This window comes from Nannospalax galili, unplaced genomic scaffold (genome assembly GCF_000622305.1).
Source record: "Nannospalax galili isolate Female #2095 unplaced genomic scaffold, S.galili_v1.0 scaffold95, whole genome shotgun sequence".
Classification (NCBI taxonomy): domain Eukaryota; kingdom Metazoa; phylum Chordata; class Mammalia; order Rodentia; family Spalacidae; genus Nannospalax; species Nannospalax galili.
This window is the reverse complement of record NW_008342393.1, coordinates 2,218,219-2,235,994: the sequence shown is the minus strand read 5'-3', so window position 1 is coordinate 2,235,994 and position 17,776 is coordinate 2,218,219. Positions and strand designations below refer to the sequence as shown.

General features: G+C 42.2%; 1 protein-coding gene across 1 annotated transcript in view; it reads right to left on the bottom strand.

Annotated features, from left to right (window-relative positions):
• Positions 1-968: 968 nt before the first annotated feature.
• Kpnb1 (karyopherin subunit beta 1) overlaps positions 969-17,776 on the bottom strand; it is a gene marked incomplete at its 5' end in the record, with an annotated part of 30,692 nt that continues 13,884 nt past the window's right edge. Inside the window, 13 exon segments of the mRNA XM_008838249.3 lie at positions 969-2,080; positions 2,510-2,671; positions 3,383-3,497; positions 4,022-4,127; positions 4,251-4,394; positions 4,858-4,965; positions 5,514-5,596; positions 7,659-7,803; positions 9,644-9,715; positions 10,189-10,336; positions 13,289-13,419; positions 14,221-14,412; positions 17,035-17,259. Of these exon segments, the coding sequence (XP_008836471.1) occupies position 2,080; positions 2,510-2,671; positions 3,383-3,497; positions 4,022-4,127; positions 4,251-4,394; positions 4,858-4,965; positions 5,514-5,596; positions 7,659-7,803; positions 9,644-9,715; positions 10,189-10,336; positions 13,289-13,419; positions 14,221-14,412; positions 17,035-17,259 (1,632 nt within the window).

Below are 17,776 nucleotides of genomic sequence, written 5' to 3'. Positions count from 1 at the left end.
ACTTTTCTCCAATATTTCTGCCCCCTCCCTAAGCCCTGCCCCAACCTTGTCTAGTATCAGGAATGGTCAGTAAATCTGAGATAACAGCTAAGATGGAAACAAGGCATTTAGAGGACCAGGCCTCTTTTCAATGGGGCTTATAGCTGGTGTGATTTCTCTGTTCACAATGGATGTCTCTCCTTCACACTTTTTTTTGTACACTGGTTCACAGATCAGATCGGCACTTGACTTTGAACCTGGCACCAAAAGGCACAATATCTGATACCCTGTACAAGAGCTATTAGAGATGCTGTTGTATGGATAGGCAAAATGGAGCTAATCCCACTTACAAATGGAAGGCTTTAGACAGGGAGAGGAAGATGCAAAGGAGAGATGGAGAAAAACCTACGCCTATACTTTACTACAATGGAAATGAAATGAGAATAAGGGTCTTGTATTTTAATCTTCCAACTACCAGGAAGCAATAAAAACTTTTTCCTTTTTTACTATTTCTTTAAAGCAGCATATTCAAAATGCCAGCAAAAATTCCTACCTGCAAAAACCAAAAGGGTCAGCTTAATGAAATCCTTTCTTATTGCTGAAAGATTCTAAAATTCAGGATGCCCTGTTCCCTTGTAAAAGGGAAAATAATTCTGAGTTATGGTAATCACAGCACATCACACTTTAAAAAATACTAAAGCGTGTGAGCAGGGGAATGTTCGACACCATTTTATTAATCTTCAACTTCAGTGGAAAAATATAACCTTTTTCAAGGGCCATTTTCATCGCAGCAGTTGTAGTGTGTACACACACACACACACACACACACACACACACACACACATTTTGTTGGTTAGTTGGTTTTGAGGTGCAGCAAGAGACCAATCCCACATTGCAGTCAATCAAAGAAAAGAACAGGCCAGGCAGTTTCCAAATGGTTATTTTATCAGATTGTTAACATTAAATTTATTGTCATTTGCAATCCAAAAGTTACCTGAAGTTTGCTTTTTTTTTTTTTTTTTTTTTGTGTGTGTGTGTATGTGTACATGTATGTGTTTAACTTTTATTGTACATTTGTTTTCTAAACTCTTTGGCACAATTTTCTGGGGGCATTCAGACTGCCATGTCAGGAGAGAGCTTTTTTTTTTTTTTTGTGATGCCAATTTTTGAGTATTTAAATTTTGGTTTGGGTTGTGACTTTTTCTGTCTTTGAAGTCTGCATTTTTTATCTGTAACAATTGTACTTTTATTTTTCTATATCCTCTAACTCCAGAGTTGTCTTTTTCTCCCCCCTCCCCCCTTCTACATTCACAGTTGAACCGTATCAGGAAAGGCGCCTTGAGGAAAAGCTCAGATAGGAGCTCTGACCATTGTCAGTTTTCCCTAGAATAATTAAAAAACAAAAACAAACCTAAAGAGCGTCTTCCCTATTTTTTTTAAACAGGTCTCTTGTGCTGCATCAGTAGACAGAACTTCAGTTAGTTTATGAAATGCAACATCTAACCCCTTATTTTCTGGGAAAAAGAAACTGCAATGATGAAGTTGAGAATGTGGATACCGCCTCACTCACACACACTCATTCTCAGACTGTAAGATCCCTCACGCTCCTTCTAACCGGCATGTATACAGTACCATGTGGCAAAGGTACAGTGAGGGTGGGCTCAATACCCGGGCTCCATCTTTCTCCTCAGTAGCAAAGGCCAGGCTGCCTTTTACAACAAAGCACCACAGTTGAACCCAGTCCCTCCTCTCCCAACCAGTCATTCCATTCGGCACCAGCCAAAGCAGAAAAGCTAGTTCTAGCCTCCCCTGGGAAGAGACAGCTTTTTTTTTTTTTTTAATTAGCAAGTAAATCCAGTTTCTTTTTTCCAAGATGGCCGATGTTATGGTGTTCTACGAAGTCAGTGTTTACTTAGCTCACTAACAGCGCTGCTGTTGTCGGCTGCGGCAGGATTTCAATGTGGTGTGTTTTCAAGCCTCACTCACTCATCCTCTCATTCCCAAACATTCAGCATCCTTGCACACGCCTCACTTCCGGGTTTTTCAAAAGATTGGAGATTTCCAGTGGGGGTCTCAGGTTATCATCCCAATGGTACCAGATCTAAAAAACAAATGAAGAGGTCAATCCTGAGATCACATGCATCCAACAGAGTGCAAATATCTACAATTCCTACAACTAACTGCTCCTAAGCCTGGATGGGACTTGGCCAATTCTCAGACTAGTTATTTTTCTTCTCTTCTGTGTGCTAGCTACCTGCTCAACAGCATCTATAGTAGCTTAGTGGTAAAAGTGCCAAGCCCGAGTCAGTCGCCAGCAAGGCAAGTAAGGAAATATTCAAGACAGCCAATCTTACTAAGGTTGCCCAATTATTCCACTAGTACATGGCTGAGAATCAAAGGCCTGTCTGTCTCGGAAGCAAGTATGTGGACAAGGTATAAACAAATTATCAATAGGCAGCCATTACCAAATGACCTGCAGAAAACATGCCCTCAAGAAAGCTGAAGAAAGGCCATGAAGACAAGACCGTACCAAGCTTGGTTCTTCAGTTTCCTCAGTTCTTTTGTTGCCCACGTAGCAAGGGTTTTTGCTTTGTTAGTCTTCGATCTTCGTCCTTCAGTTAATAGTTCATGGATCATTGGCCTAGCTTCTACTAATTTCAGTACATCCTTTCCAAATGCTGTACATAAGTCCCTGTACAAAATAAACACACCTGAGAATCACCGCCTGGCCAGACCACACCATGTTTTGATCTTCCAAACCAGGCAGAGCCAACAGGTATTTCTTAGCATTTACTTCTTAAAAGTTAAGGGATCTTGGGATGCTTTATATTACAAGTGTTAGAATGATTCAGCCAAGGTTAAATAATCAGAACTAGAGCAGAGTGTGGTGAGCACACATCTGTGATACCAGTAATGTCAGGAAGAAGCTAAAGCAGGAGGATGAGCTTGATATAAGCATGGGCTACATAACAAGAGCTTCTACAACAAACAAAAAGCCAGGTGTGGTATTGCACACCTTTAATCCCAGTACCCAGGAGGCAGAGGGAGGTAGACCGAGTTCTACGCTAGCCAGGGCTACATAGTGAGATTGTCTCAAACAATAGAAGATGTTCAAACAGGCAATTTGTTGGCAACCATTAGAGTTTAGCAGCAAGAAATTATAGCTCTGCAGGGTCTCAAATGAATCATCAACATGGGCTTTGTAAAAGGGGCTAGGAATACAGCTAGGTGGTGAACTGCTACAGTATGAGGACTGGGGCTTCATCAGCACCAAAGTAGAAACAGAAAAACCTCCTCTGCACCAAGGAGTGGGTTGTTGCCATTTCCACTCTCAAGATTCATTCCCACAAACATCTTCTGTTCCATGATGTCTACTCAAGTACTGGAAGCAGGTCTAACTTACCCTATCAGCCCAGCAGCACAGGCTACTACTCCATCTGTATGATCCTCGTCTCCAGCAATGTGGTCAATAAAAGACAGAATAAATTCTACTCTGGGCTGTACCAGCATTACATCCGCTGTAAAAGAAAAAGGAAGTCTCACGAAAGTGTCCCGTATTTGGCAGGCTTGGTGTCTTCAGAAGGAACATTCCTCTGAGCAATCAATGTCAAAAGAGTTCTAAACTACAAATATTTCCTCCCACAGGGCATGAACTGTATAACTGCTGCCATGGTTGGAATAGAAAGACACCAGCATTTTCTGTACTTTTTTCCCAACAGCCTCACTGGATCTCATTTTTGCAATGTTCAAATGCCAAGACAGGATTGGGTGGTAGCTCAGCTCACTGGTAGAGAGCTTTTCTACCATGCGTGAGGCCCTGAGCTTTATTCCCAGCATCTCCCTACCCCTATGACAAAAAAAGCACAGAAAAGCAGGAGTGGAACAGAAATAGAGAGCTTCCCATTAGCTCCCATTAGCATTAGGGTCCTGCTCCTCTTTTCTTTCCTCCTGTAAGTAGCAGTGGGCTACAAAAGGTAAGCTGCAGGTCATCTGCCTCTGTGCACCAGTCAGTGGATTGCGGCAACTGGGGTATATACTCAACGGTGTACGTTCTCTTGATCTCCCTTCAATCCCTGGACAATTCCAGTATAAGCTTCCAAGCAGCCTTCTCTTAGCTCATTCAGATAATCCACCATGTCAAAGTCTGACTGGAAGAGACAAAGAACAGAACCTGGATCACACTGATTATCTTGAGTTGTATATCTTTAAACAGTCTTTCCACTTCAATTAGAGCTAGACTCAAAAGATCAGCAGAACAATTTCAACCTTACCTTGTCCACCTGTGCTTGGGAGGCCTGTTGCAGAGTATTCAATACCACCTCTAGGTATTTCTTAAACTCTCCACCAATCGCAAGGGCAATATCACCAAACACAGACAGAATCTGTGGCTTCACAGACCTGTGGACATTCTCATTCTAGCAAAGAAAAAGACAAGGGAAAGGAAATTTATAAGCATCAAAACTTTTTGGTTCAAAACTCAAGAAACTTTGGATATAATACAAATTAATTGTAGTTACTGCTAGATAAATCATATATTTACTTTCTACTTTTGCAACCATTAGAAATATGAAAATAAATGAACCTACAACTTTGTCACAGATCGATATTTAAATATTTCATTTATTATTTTTGTTTTATGTGTATTGCCTGCATGTAGGTAAGTGCACTCATGTCATGCAATGCCCGAGGACAGAAGAAGCTATCGGATCCCCTGGAACTGGAGTTATAGACAGTTGTTAGCTGCCATGTGGGTGCTGGGATTCTAACACGGGTCTTCTGCAAGAACAACCAGTGTTCTTAACCACTGAGCAATCTCTCCAGCCCCCAGATCTTGTTATTTAAATTTCTTCACAACTGACAGACTGTGTAGATGCTCACCCCCAAGTTCTCCAGGAGCAGCTGCATCACCTCATCGCAGAAAGGTAAGATGTTAGATTGTAGGGCTCGGCATAAGTCTCCAACTAAGCCAACAGCTGCCAAACACACCTGCAAAAGAATGAGGAAATGATTTTCCAAACAGAACACGATTTTTACCTAGTCAATGGACCCTTACCACTTGAACCAGAATCAAAGAAGGAAATGTCCTTTCCCTGCTATGATAAATTTTTAATGACCGATACTGCAAGCAATTAGGAACATCTGGACAATCAACAAGGAAGGATGGTGGTCACGGCAGAAGCAGGTTTAAAACAGCACTGCTAGTTAAGAGTAGCTATGACATAACTTGGCATGTGCCCTGTAATCAATCACTATCTAGTAATTGTGATTTCTTATCTGGCAGATCCAATGCCCTGCTTTTCATAGACTACTTCCAGTTCAGAGGCTAAAGCTACAAAATTACTTGGCTGTAGGAAGCTAATTTTGCCTGACTACACTACTGAGCATTAATCAGAATGTAGGATTTTGAAGGTTGGGGTGCAGCTCAGTGTTGGAGTACATGCTGAGAATTAGCATGTATGAGGCCCTGAATTTGATCCCTGGCACTTCAAAAATACACCAAATCCAAGGATACTATTTGAAAAAGTATCTCCTACCTGGTACTCAGCATAATTTTTCAATCCAATGCCCAGGAACGGTTTAAAGGCTTCCATATACTTGAGGAATTCACCACCCAACACTGTTAATGAAACAAACTATTAGCTCATGACAACAATACGGGACATGAGATGAATCAAACAACTGTACTGGCCTCTCAAAATGCATTCACTTCTCAACAGGTTGGGTGGAATATGCGTTAATTGCTAGTTCCACCATGAAGACATTCAATCTGTCTCATGTTAGCCAAGTTTGTAACTGCTGGAAGGGCCAAACTCTTCAATCCCAGACAGTCTCAATGGTCCTAAAACTGAGGACCACTAACTGTGGCTAAAACAAGAAAGTGGCAGACTCAGAGGAAAGGGTGATTCTGAAATTGAGCCAGCACTCTGCTTCTTGTCCCCTCCTCCATCTGAATATGTCCTCTCTGGAGCTCAGCTTCAAAACAGTCTCCTAGGTAATGCCATCAAGGAGTTAATAAGCCATAACCAGGAAAAGCAGCATAAGGGTGAGGGTAGCTCAGTGGAAGAACACTTGCCTAAGATATTCAAGCCCCTGGGTTCAATTCCCAGCACTGGGAAAAGAGAAAAAAAGAAATGGAAAAGAAGAAAAAGTATAGCGCTTTGGATCCAAAGAATCCACTCTAGGAACCCAAACAAACTTCTCTGCCTTCAGGGTGGCCACACACACCCTGGGAACCAGGCTCTCCTACAACCCTGCCGCCTTCCTCTTTCTAGTTGTTTTTGATTCTGTTTGTTTTTATGTGTGTGTTTTGCCTACACGTATGTTAAGTTTACCATGTGCATGCAATGTCTGTGGAGGCCAGAAATGGACACTGGATGGACTTCCCAGAACTGGAGTTAGACAATTGTTAGCCACCATGGGGTTGTGGGAACCGAACCCCAGTCCTCTGAAAGAGAAGTCAGTGCTCTTAACTGTTGACTCATCTCTCCAGCCACTCTTATGTTTCAAAATTTACTTAGTGTGTATGTGCACATGTACAGAGGCCAATGAAGTCAGAAGAGGGTGTCAAGATTCCCAGGAACTGGAGTGAACTGGTGGTTGTGAGCTGCCCAACGTGGGTTCGAGAAATATAAAATCTGACCCTCTGACAAGGGAAGCAAGTGCACGTAACTACTGAAGCATCTTTCTAGCCGTTATTTTGAGACAAGATCTCACTCTATAGCTGAGGTGGCCCCCTGGAATCCACAATCCTCTTGCCTCAGCTTCTAAAGGCCAAGCTTTTTCCTTTTTCTGGCAAGACAAGATTCCTGTTTCCCAGGCTGCCTTGAATTCACAATGTGTGATATAGCAGAGGGTGTAACCTTAAGTTCCTGATCCTGGCCTCCACCACCTAAGTTTTGGGATTGCAGGCATGTGCCACCATACAGTTTATGCCATGCTAGGAGATCAAAACCAGGGCTTTGTGCATGCAAAGCAAGCATTCAGCCAACGAAGATACACGTCCAGCATCCTTTTTCCCCAAACAGAGTTGCTATGTACCACATGCTGACTCAAACAATTCCTCCTGCTCTGCCTCCAGAGTGCCTGGACATAGGTGTGCACCATTATACTTAGCTTTGGACATAGGCTCTTTATGACAGAGTAAGTCTGGTTCTCAAATAATGGCCTTATTAACACCTTTAGGTTACACCTGACAAAACACTCCCAATTTCTAAAGTGCTTTTTAATATGTTTTCAATGTCCTTAAAAAAGTCTGAAGTCAGATAAGGCTTCCCCAAAGCAATTTTGTAGTCAGACCACAATCAAAAAGATTAATTAATTCCTAAAACTCATTTAATATCAAGTACAAAGCAATATAGTCCACACCAGAAAATACCAAGCGCCAGGAAAGACTCTTCTGTTTCCTCTTCCCCTCAACAGGGAAGAAAGAACCTGATGAACCTTAAGTAGGTAATAATTTCCCTTGAGAAGACTGCCAATCTGATGGTGTTAACCAGCTGGCCATTACTTTAAGGAGGGTGGCAAGAAAGGCAGTTATACAACTTACACTTCAACTGATTCATGCCCTAGTAAAAGGATAGTCTTTCCAGCATTTTAAAGATAGGCTCCCTGTCCTCTGCTGCTCACTCACCTTCCACCAGTGTGGCTCCCTGTCCTCTGCCCCTCTGTTGCTCACTCACCTTCCACCAGTGTGCTAACTGCCATCAGGGCATCTTCTTGCACTCCCCCAGACCCAGCTGTGCTTTGGAACATCCGTAACAGGGAGGCCATGACCACATCAGAGATTTGCAAAGCATCTTGATGTTGCACTTTCCGAAGAACATTCTATGAAATGAACAAGAATGTCAATCCCAAACCCTCCAATGTGAATAGCATGCCTTTACTTTGGGAGGGGGAAATCAATTAAGTCCTTTTGAGTCTTTTTTCTTTTCTTCTCTTTTTTTTTGAGACAGGGTCTCCCTGTATTCCCAGCTGACCTGAACTCACTATGTAGACCAGGCTGGCCTTGAACTCAGAACGATCTGCCTGCCTCTGGCTCCCGAGTGCTAGGACTAAAGGTGTGCGCCACTGCGCCCGACCTGATTCTTTTTTTTTAACATTTGCAAAGCCAAACATTTTATCCCTGAAGAACTTGGACAAAGCCAATCATCTGCAATCAAACATTCATTTTAACAATCTCTTCTGTTTCTCCATTTACCAAAACCACAGAATAATCCTCCATGATGCGGAAAAAAAAAACAAAAAAAACAAAAAAAAAACCCCAAAACCAAAAACTTCTTTGGCTTCCACCTGTGCCCACCTGACATCCCATCAGCCCGCTCTATACTCTAGTCCTACTTGAGTAACAAGCATTCAGTGTGCAGGAATTCTCACACAAAAAGTAACTCCCTACAGTCTAAACTTGAGGTTAAGATTTAAAAAGGGCCGGGCATGGTGGCATACGTCTTTAGTCCCAGCAGAGGCAGGCAGATCTCTGTGAGACCACAGGGAGACCCCATCTCAAAAAGACCAAAAGATCCTCCCCCCAAAAACCCCAAACCTTAAGGAAATTAAAAGTCAGTTCACAGGTAAGATGATCTAGTTAAGTATCGCTGAATACTACAATCCAATACCCACTTAAGCTTCAGGTAAGTTCCAGACTTTTCCTTTTGTTCCCTAATACAAAAAGCATTAATAGCTCCTTCACCATTTCCGAAGCAGATAATGACATTTTATTATAATTTTCCTAGTCCCTCCTTGAAAAAGACTGTTCTGAATAAAAAGCACAATAAAACGTCAGAAGCATATGTTTCAAAAGATGATGGTATGAGTTCAAGCCATTTGGGAAGGCATGCAGGGACTGAACCCAAGGGCCTTGTACATACTAGGCAAGCACTTGTCTACTGAGTGATATAACCCTGGCCCTTAAAGCTATATACGTTTTAATAAAAATTAATTTATTTGTATTTTATGTGTATGAGTGTCTTTCGTGCATGTCTATACGTGTATGTGTGTGTATATGTATGCAATGCCCATGGAGACTAGAAGAGGGTATCAGTTACCCTGGAACTGGAGTTAAGGACAGCTGTGAGCCATCATGGGGTTGCTGGAAACTCAGGTCCTCTAGAAGAACAAACACCCTTCGCTGCTGAGCCATTTCTCCCCTAGCCTCTCAGGGTTATACTTTTCATTAAGTGAACCACAATTGGGAACCTAATTTGACTGAGTCAGGCTTGAACCACTTTACAAAAACCAATAGCAAAAGCTGCTGACACAAGGAGAGTACAACTGAAAGGACCCATTATACTGAGGCCCTTCCATCCCTACAGAAAACAAGTTAGATCTTGCTAGAAAGACATGAAAGATGAGAAATTCTTCCAACGAGTGACAGATCAAAGCCTTCTGAGAACAGTTTCTGGTCAGAATCACGACACTATTTCAGAGCTGTGTACATATGAACCTGTCATACTAATAGAATGGATCTCTTCCTTGGAGCTACCAAGAAGTAAAGAGGCACACCTTTAATCCCACACTCAGGAGGCAGAGGCAGGCGGATCTCTGAGTTGAGTTCGAGGCCAGCCTGGTCTACATAGCAAATTAATGGCTAGCTGGGGCTACAGGGACAGCCTGTCTCAAAAAAAAAAAAAAAAAAAAAAAAAAAAAAAGTAAGAAGGCACCATCATACCTGAAGAGTTGCACAAAGCAAGGACTGAAGGTCATTGAACTGGATCCTATCTGACGTGCTCTGGATATGTGACTACAAGGAAAAGAAATCATGTCTTAATGAAATCCTTCTATTCTTTACAAACACTTTATTAACTTATTTCTATGTATGGGTGTGTCCAGTACATAAGCATAGTGCCCACAGTGCTCAGAATAGGGTATCAGATCTGCTGGAACTGGAGTGACAGGTAGTTTATGAGGTAGGTACTCAATGTACTAGACCCAAACTCTGTTCCTCCGAAAAAGCAGTACTTGTTCTTAATCAATGAGCCACCTCTTCAGCCCCAAATTTCCACTTTTGTTCAATTACCAGGAATATTAGGTAATCCTTACTAACATGAATGCAGTGAATAGCATAAGACCAGAAAACAAACAGTGCAAATGTTGTGTTGCAATGTTTTTTGTGTGGTGCCTGACTCGAGAGCCTTGTCTAAAGTTGCAATGTTCATGTGTAAGTCAAGTCAAAAGGGCTGTCCTTCCCCAAGCCAGGATATTCCCAAGTCTTACCTCCATCTGAAGCACCTGCTGCAGTCGTTCCATAATGACCAGAGTTGTTTTCTGCACTGCAGGATAACAGTCCTTGGCACTATTTTTTACAATTTCCATTAGAGATTCATATGCAGAACTTCTCAGGTTGTTCTGGTGTCCGTCAGGTCTGTAAGGAACACATGCCAAAAATCATAAAGCCTCAACTGAGAAAAGGACAATCAAGTAGTTCGTAAAATGGACAAAGTTTTTCAAACCCCCAAAGACTGGGGGTTTAGATGGAGTCCTTGCCTACCATGCACAAAACCACGGATCCAATATTTAGTACTGCAAAATAGGAAACCAAAAACTAGCACCAGGACAAACTTGGTATGAACTTTGCAACAAGGGATCAATGAATCACAAGTGTGGTGGCTTACATATATAATGCAAACACTTAGTAGACCTTCTAACAAATACAAGACCAGCCTGGGCTAGAGACCATGCCAAAAAACAAACAACAAAAATGGCTGGAGAGATGGCTCAGCACTTAAAGAGCACTGGCTGCTCTTACAGGAGCAGGATTCAGTTCCCATTACCCATTTGTTTGTGGCTAACAAAGGTCCTTAATTCCAATTTCAGGGGATCCAACACCCTCTTCTAGTGCCATAGGTATTACATGACACAGGTGACTTGCATACATGAGAAAATACCCACATATAAAACTTTAAAAATTTTAAAATTTAAGGGGCTGAAGAGATGGCTCAGCAGTTAAGAACACTGTTCTTACAGAAGACCCAGTTTCAAATCCCAGCACCCACATAATAACTGTCTATAACTCCAGTTCCAGGGGATCCAACAGCCTCTTCTGTCCTCCGAGGGCATGGCATGACACGGGTGCACTTACCCACACACAGGTAAAACAGGTAAACACATAAAATAAAAATAGTAAATAAAATTCCTTTTTTAATGTTAAAAATTAAACAAGTGGATGTCTATAAACCAAAAATTCAAAAGTTTTAGGCCAGTGAGATGCCTGAGTGTTTTAAAGGCACTTGCCATGAGGCATGATGACATGAATTCAAGCCTATGATCCCACATGGCGTAAGGAGAGAACAGATTCTGACATCCTGTGTAAAATTGTACACACACACAAAATAAACCAAGTCCTTTGAACCGAAACTATGCTTATGGTTTCGATTATTAAAATTTAGAACAGGGGCCAGTCAGATGGCTGTCGGATTCCCTGAGACTAGAGTTACAGACAGTTGTTAGCTGCCATATCAGTGCTGGGATTCAAACCCAGGTCTTCTGCAAGAACAACCAGTGCTCTTAAACCGCTGAGCTGTCTCTCCAGCCCCTGAAAATTTTTAAATCATATTTTGTTTATATTTGGGTCTTTTTGAGACTGGGTCTCCCTCTAACCTCAGCTGACCTGGAACTTGCTATGTAGACCAGGCTGGCCTCAAAGTCACAGAACCTGCTTCTGCCTCCCAGAGTCACAGCCTGCTTCTGCCTCCCAGAGAGCTGGGATTAAGGGTGTGCACCATCATGCCTGGCTATTTTTTGGGTCCTTTTAAGATAGGGTCTTCCTGTAGCCACAGCTGACCTGGAACTCTCTATATAGACCAGGTTGGCTTTGGACACAGAGATATTTTTATTTTGCGTATTATCTTTAAATTTAAAAATATTTAGCCAGATGTGGTAATGTATACCTCTAATTCCAGCACTCGAGATCGAGTGCATGAATCTATTACCTGCATGAATGTAAGTGCACCAGTGTTAATACAATGCCCATGGAGGCCAGAAGAGGGCACCAGATCCCCTGGAATTGGAGTCACAGCCAATTGTTCGCCACCATATGGGTGCTGGGAATCGAACCCGGGTCCTCTGCAAGTGCAGCTAGTGCTTTAAACCACTGAGCCATGTCTCAAGCCCCAAGCAAGCTGAAAATTTTTTTTTAAATATTTTATTATTTCGGGGCCAGAGAGATGGCACAGCAGTTAAGAGTACTGACTGCTCTTGCAGAGGACCTGGGCTCAATTCCCAGACCCACATGGTGGCCTTAACTCCAGTTCCAGGGGAATCCGATGCCCTCTTCTGACTGCCTCGGCGACATGGGTACACTCACGTACATGCAGGCAATACACTCAAACACATAAAATAAATTTTAAAAATATTTCGTTATTTCTATTTTGTGTGTGTGAGCCTCCACGGCGACACGGGTGAACTCATAAATGCAGGCAAAACATTCAATCACATAAAATAAAAATAGATAAAATAATTTTAAAAAATATTATTTCTATTTTGTGTGTGTGAGCCTCCACGGCGACACGGGTGAACTCATAAATGCAGGCAAAACATTCAATCACATAAAATAAAAATAGATAAAATAATTTTAAAAAATATTATTTCTATTTTGTGTGTGAGTGTAATGACTGCATGTATGTTAGTGCACCTGTGTTGTACAGCCCACACAAGTAAAATTTAAAAGCCAAATAATGGCTTGAACAGGTAAAGAACCCACATAGGTAATTCAAAAAGTTGCCTGCACAGCCATGATGGAGATACGAAAGTGACAATTACTGATCTGGTATGGCAAATCAATTCATGACATGTGCCAGTACTTCAGGACTTCTCTATAATACTTTATAAATTGCAAGCACGTTTGGGATTTTTTGTTTGTTTGTTTGAGATAGAATCTCACCATACAGCCTTGGTTGATCTTTGACTTGAAATTCTCTTGCCTCAGCCTCTCCAGACATGCAATACCAAGCCCAGCCCTAACTGCAATCTGATGATCGCAGGTAAGAAGTCTTCATTTCTTGCTGGGCCTACTGGTCCACACCTTCAATTCCAGCACTCCAGAGGCAGACGGATCTCTGTGAGAGGCCAGCCTGGTCTACATAGTGAGATCCAGGCTAGCTGGGGCTACAGACAGACCCTGTCTTAAGAAGTCTTCATTTTTTTCTTTCTGCATCTCTCTTTTTGGTTTAACCTGCTATAGTAGAGATAGGATTCTTTTAATGCCTCCAGAGAAGGTAAATAAACTACCTTGCTCTTTCCCCCTCATCTCACACTCCACACAGAGGGCAGGAGTCGGCTATTAAGACGACATCTGCTTCTGTGGATTATCAATTACCTGTCTGTGGTCTCCAGAAGCTTCTGAACTATGAGTTCAAATGAAGAAGATAAACAATAGGTGGCTGGTTCTTCCTGATCATCTGCTACATCTGCAGCTTCATACGCAGCTTCAGCCAGACTGGAAAAAGCCTGAAATGCAGGTAGATCTATTATTAGTCCAAAGGGAACCCCATTGTAAGACTGCCTAATTTTTTCTCAAGATACCTTGAACAATGTTCTTTAACTTACAAACCACTGTTAACTCCAACTTTTTCTGAAAAGGTCATTAAAAAAAATTTAACTAATTTAACAAGAAAATGTAATAACTAAATTATCTTTAAATTTTAAAATATTTAGCCAGATGTTGATGAGATCAAAGCCAACCTGGTCTACATAGTAAGTTCTAGGCCAGCTGGCAACAGGAGGATCCTGTGTCAACTCACCCCTACAAATTAATTTTATTTTGTACTTCCCAATAATCTAACTCTCTAAGTAGCAGAGTATTTTCACCTACCACCATTTCCCTTCTTTCCATACTTCAAATTTCTCCCCCAAACCTTCTAGGTCCTAGTAACTACACATACCTATGCTGTCTCAGGGCAGAGGCCACCTATCTCCTTTTGCTTGCTTTTTTCCATGGTTCCTCTTAGAGCCAAAACTTCAATAAAAACTTCTTGTCTATAAGGAACTCAAGGAAGAGAAGCATGTCCAGATAGTATCCCAGCTGAGTTACCATGACTGCTCTAAGTGCTTTGGGAAATCAGTCAACCACGAGCCAACAGCTCCTCCTGGCTCCTACAGTTGCTATCTCCCCCCCATTTAACTACAGGTATCAGGGACATGGAACTCAGAATTCTCCCAATGAGGTAGATGTTCTTCTCTTCCACACCTCCTACTTTCTTCCCAATGGCTCTGGCAAGCTCCTTTCTTACCAGGAAGAAAATCCCTTACCCAGCACACATTTGAGGCCACTCTGGGTTCAGCACTGAGGCCTTCAATCAGACACTGCAGCAGGGGTGCCAAGTAGACATCATTGATGGCAGCTTCAGGGAGCAGCTCACAAATCCTGCCCACAGTCCATGCTGTTGTGTCTCGAACAACTACACTGGGGTCTTTCATTAATTCTATTAGGGTAGGCATAGCCTATAAACACAGTAAAGTGAAACAAATTGAACTCTTAAAAACCCACAACACAACGCCCCCCCCCACGTACGTATTTTTTTTTAACTCAAAAAATAACCAAACACACGTTCCCGGGTTGAACAGCTGGCTCAGCAATTAAGAACCCTGGCTGCTCTTGCAATAGAAAACGGGGTTCAGTTCCCAGCACCCACATGTGGCTCACAACTGTCTGTTTACTCCCATTCCAGAGGACCTGACACCCTCTTTGGGCCTCTGCAGGCATTGCATTCACATGGTGTACTTATATAAATACAGGGAAAACATTCATATACATAAATAAAAATAAGTGGTTAAAAGCACTGGCTGTTCTTGCAGAGGACCTGGGTTCAATTCCCAGCACCCACATGGTAGCTAGCAATGGTTCATAATCCAAGTTCCAGGGGATCTGATGACCTCTTCTGATGTCCTTGCGCACTGCACGACACAGGTGCATTTATATACATGCAGGTAATACATGCATATACACATTAAAAAATAATAAAGAAATACATGCTTCTAAAACATCTAACAGAATTAAAGCAAAAAATGAAAAAGTTCTATTCCTTTCATCAAATTCCAATACAGAAAGAATTTGAGCCAGGGGCTGGAGAGATGGCTCAGCAGTTAAAGAGAAATAGCTGCTCTTGCAGGACCTAGGTTTGATTCCCAGCAACCCACATGGCATTCAACAACCATTCAACTCCAGTTCCAGGGGATCCAACACCTTCTGAATCTCCATGGGCATTACACACATGGGTGCACTATGATACATGCAGGCAAACACTCACATACAAAATAAATCTTTAAAAAATTAAAAAGGGGGGCTGGAGAGATGGCTCAGAGGTTAAGAACACTGGCTATTCTTGCAGAAGACCCAGGTTCAAATCCTAGCACCCACATGGCAGCTCACAACTGCCTGTAACTCCAGTTCCAGGGGATCTGACAGCTTCTTCTGTCCTCCGTGGACACTGAATGACATGGGTGCACTTATCTACATCAGGCAATACACACATACACATAAATATTTAAAAAAAAAAATTAAAAAGGAATGGTATCATGGTGGCACACCTAGGCCAGCTTGGTCGACACAGCAAGTTCCAAGGCCAGGTGGAGCTACAGGGAGACCCTGTCACAAAAGAAAACCCAAAACAATGACCCCCTTGTCCCTCCCCAAAATTTAAGAGAGTATGGCCCAAGCATTATGATGCACAACTTTAATCCCAGCACTCAGGAAGCAGAGGCAGACAGATCTCTGTCAGTTCAAAGCCAGCCAGGGCTACACAGTGAGAGCTTGTCTGGATGCTTTCAAACAGTCTACACTGAGTAAGAAAGAAGTAGTTACAAGCCATCAGCTCAAAAATCCTGAAAGGCTGAATTCTGTATGTATGGATTCAACATAGTGGGTTCTTCTACCATTTATACCAGTAAAATAAACAAATTTCCACAGAGAGACTATCACTACAGAAATAATCCATTTTGTTTAAAGAACAGAATATCTCCATTCTAAGAATATGGCCATAGCCGGGTATGGTGGCAGAGGCCTTTAGTCCCAGCACTTGGGAAGCAGAGGCAGGTGGCTCTCTGTGAGTTCCAGGCCAGCTTGGGCTACAGGGAGACCCTTTCTCAAAAAGACCAAAAATTATGGGAGTAGTGGTACAAGCCTGTATTCCCAGTACAGGAAGATCAAGAGTTTAAGGACAGCCTTAGCTACATAGCTATGCTGAAGGAGCCTGTGCTACCTGAAACCTTGATTAAAAATAAGCATAAAGGCCAGGCTTGGGGTACACACCTTTAATCCCAGCACGTGGAAGGCAGAGGCAGTTGGATCTCTGAGTTTAAGGCCAGCCTGGTCTACCTAGTGAGTTCCAGGCCAGATGGGGCTACAGGGAGACTCTGTCTCAAAAAGACCAATAAATAGAAATAAGCATAAACAAAAATATTATTAAGTAGAATATGTTGCCACATCCCTTAATTCCCATCTACTTGGAAGGCCAAGTAACAAGATTACCAGAGCCCTAGAGTTTGCAGCCAGCTGAGTATGGTAACTCACGCTTATAACTCACAAGGCTGAGATTGCCACCAATCTAGGCTACCCAGGCTATAAAATGAGCTAATCACAAAAGCCTCAAAACAGTAGGAAAATGTCTGACATGACTTTAAAAATAATAATCAGAAGATGGATCTGCATAGTAACTACGCCTTCCTTTTGTACACACAGCACAGAAAACAAAGCTGCAATGTATTAAGCGTTTTTCTTGGGTAAGAGTAAATTCAAAGTTGACTTTCTTCTTGGTCTTTTCTATGTTTGTCAAGTTTTTGGGTCCTAAGACTTATAATTTAAAAGCCAAAGTATCTTATCCTTAATGATAACAAGCAACCTGTTTTGTTGTTGAGACAGTATCAGATAGCACAGGGGGGTCTTAAACTTATTATGTAGCTAAGGCTGGTAGCCTGACCCTCTTGACTCTACCTCCCAAGAGCTATAATTTAAGTACTTACTACTATGTCCCTATTTGGAAATATCCTTGTGACTGACTATAGCTTAATTTAAACACACACACAACACTCTTCCACTTACCACTCTAAAATCCCCTCAAGCTTTACCTGTATAACTAGTGGTTTGAGCTGATTAGGCTCTGGTCCTTCCAAGATACATCCAAAGGCCATTACTGCTGCATCCCGATATCGCCAATCAGGGTTCTTGATGTGTTCTTTAATGAAGGGGAGGACATGTGGCACAATGTCATCTTCACAGCAGGTGGACAGAAGCATGAGGCACACCCCTGCTGCTTTGCAGGGGTTCCAGTCATCGTCGTCATCGTTTTCATCCTGGTCAAAGAACATGGCACTAGGTAAACGTTTCTACAGAAAAATCACTCAAAAGGCCCTCAACACACTCCAAAGTTATCTGTAGAATTTAAAAGTTCAGGTAAGTAAATGAAACATAAATCCCTTTTAAATTTTACAAAGATTCATCCCAGAGAGTCTATGTCAACCTAATTAATATGTGGAAGAGCTTCAACTTAGTATCATATATCAAGGAGAATGAAGAACTCAGACATATATAACAAAACAGCCCAGCCTGGTGGAGCACACCTTGCCTGCAACACCAACACTTGTGAGACTTAAGGAAGGAGTGTTGCCATGAATGAGTTTTGAGGCCAGCAAGGTCTACCAAAAAGGAACGTGCCTCAGAACACCACCAAGATCTAGCTCAGCTGGTAGAGTGCTTAGTCCTGTGTGCAGTCCCTCAGTACTGCATAAGCGAGTGATATATTAGCACACCCCCCCCCCCCCAAAAATTCGCAGCACTCAGGCGGTAGGGTGAGGTGTACCAAAAAAGTCA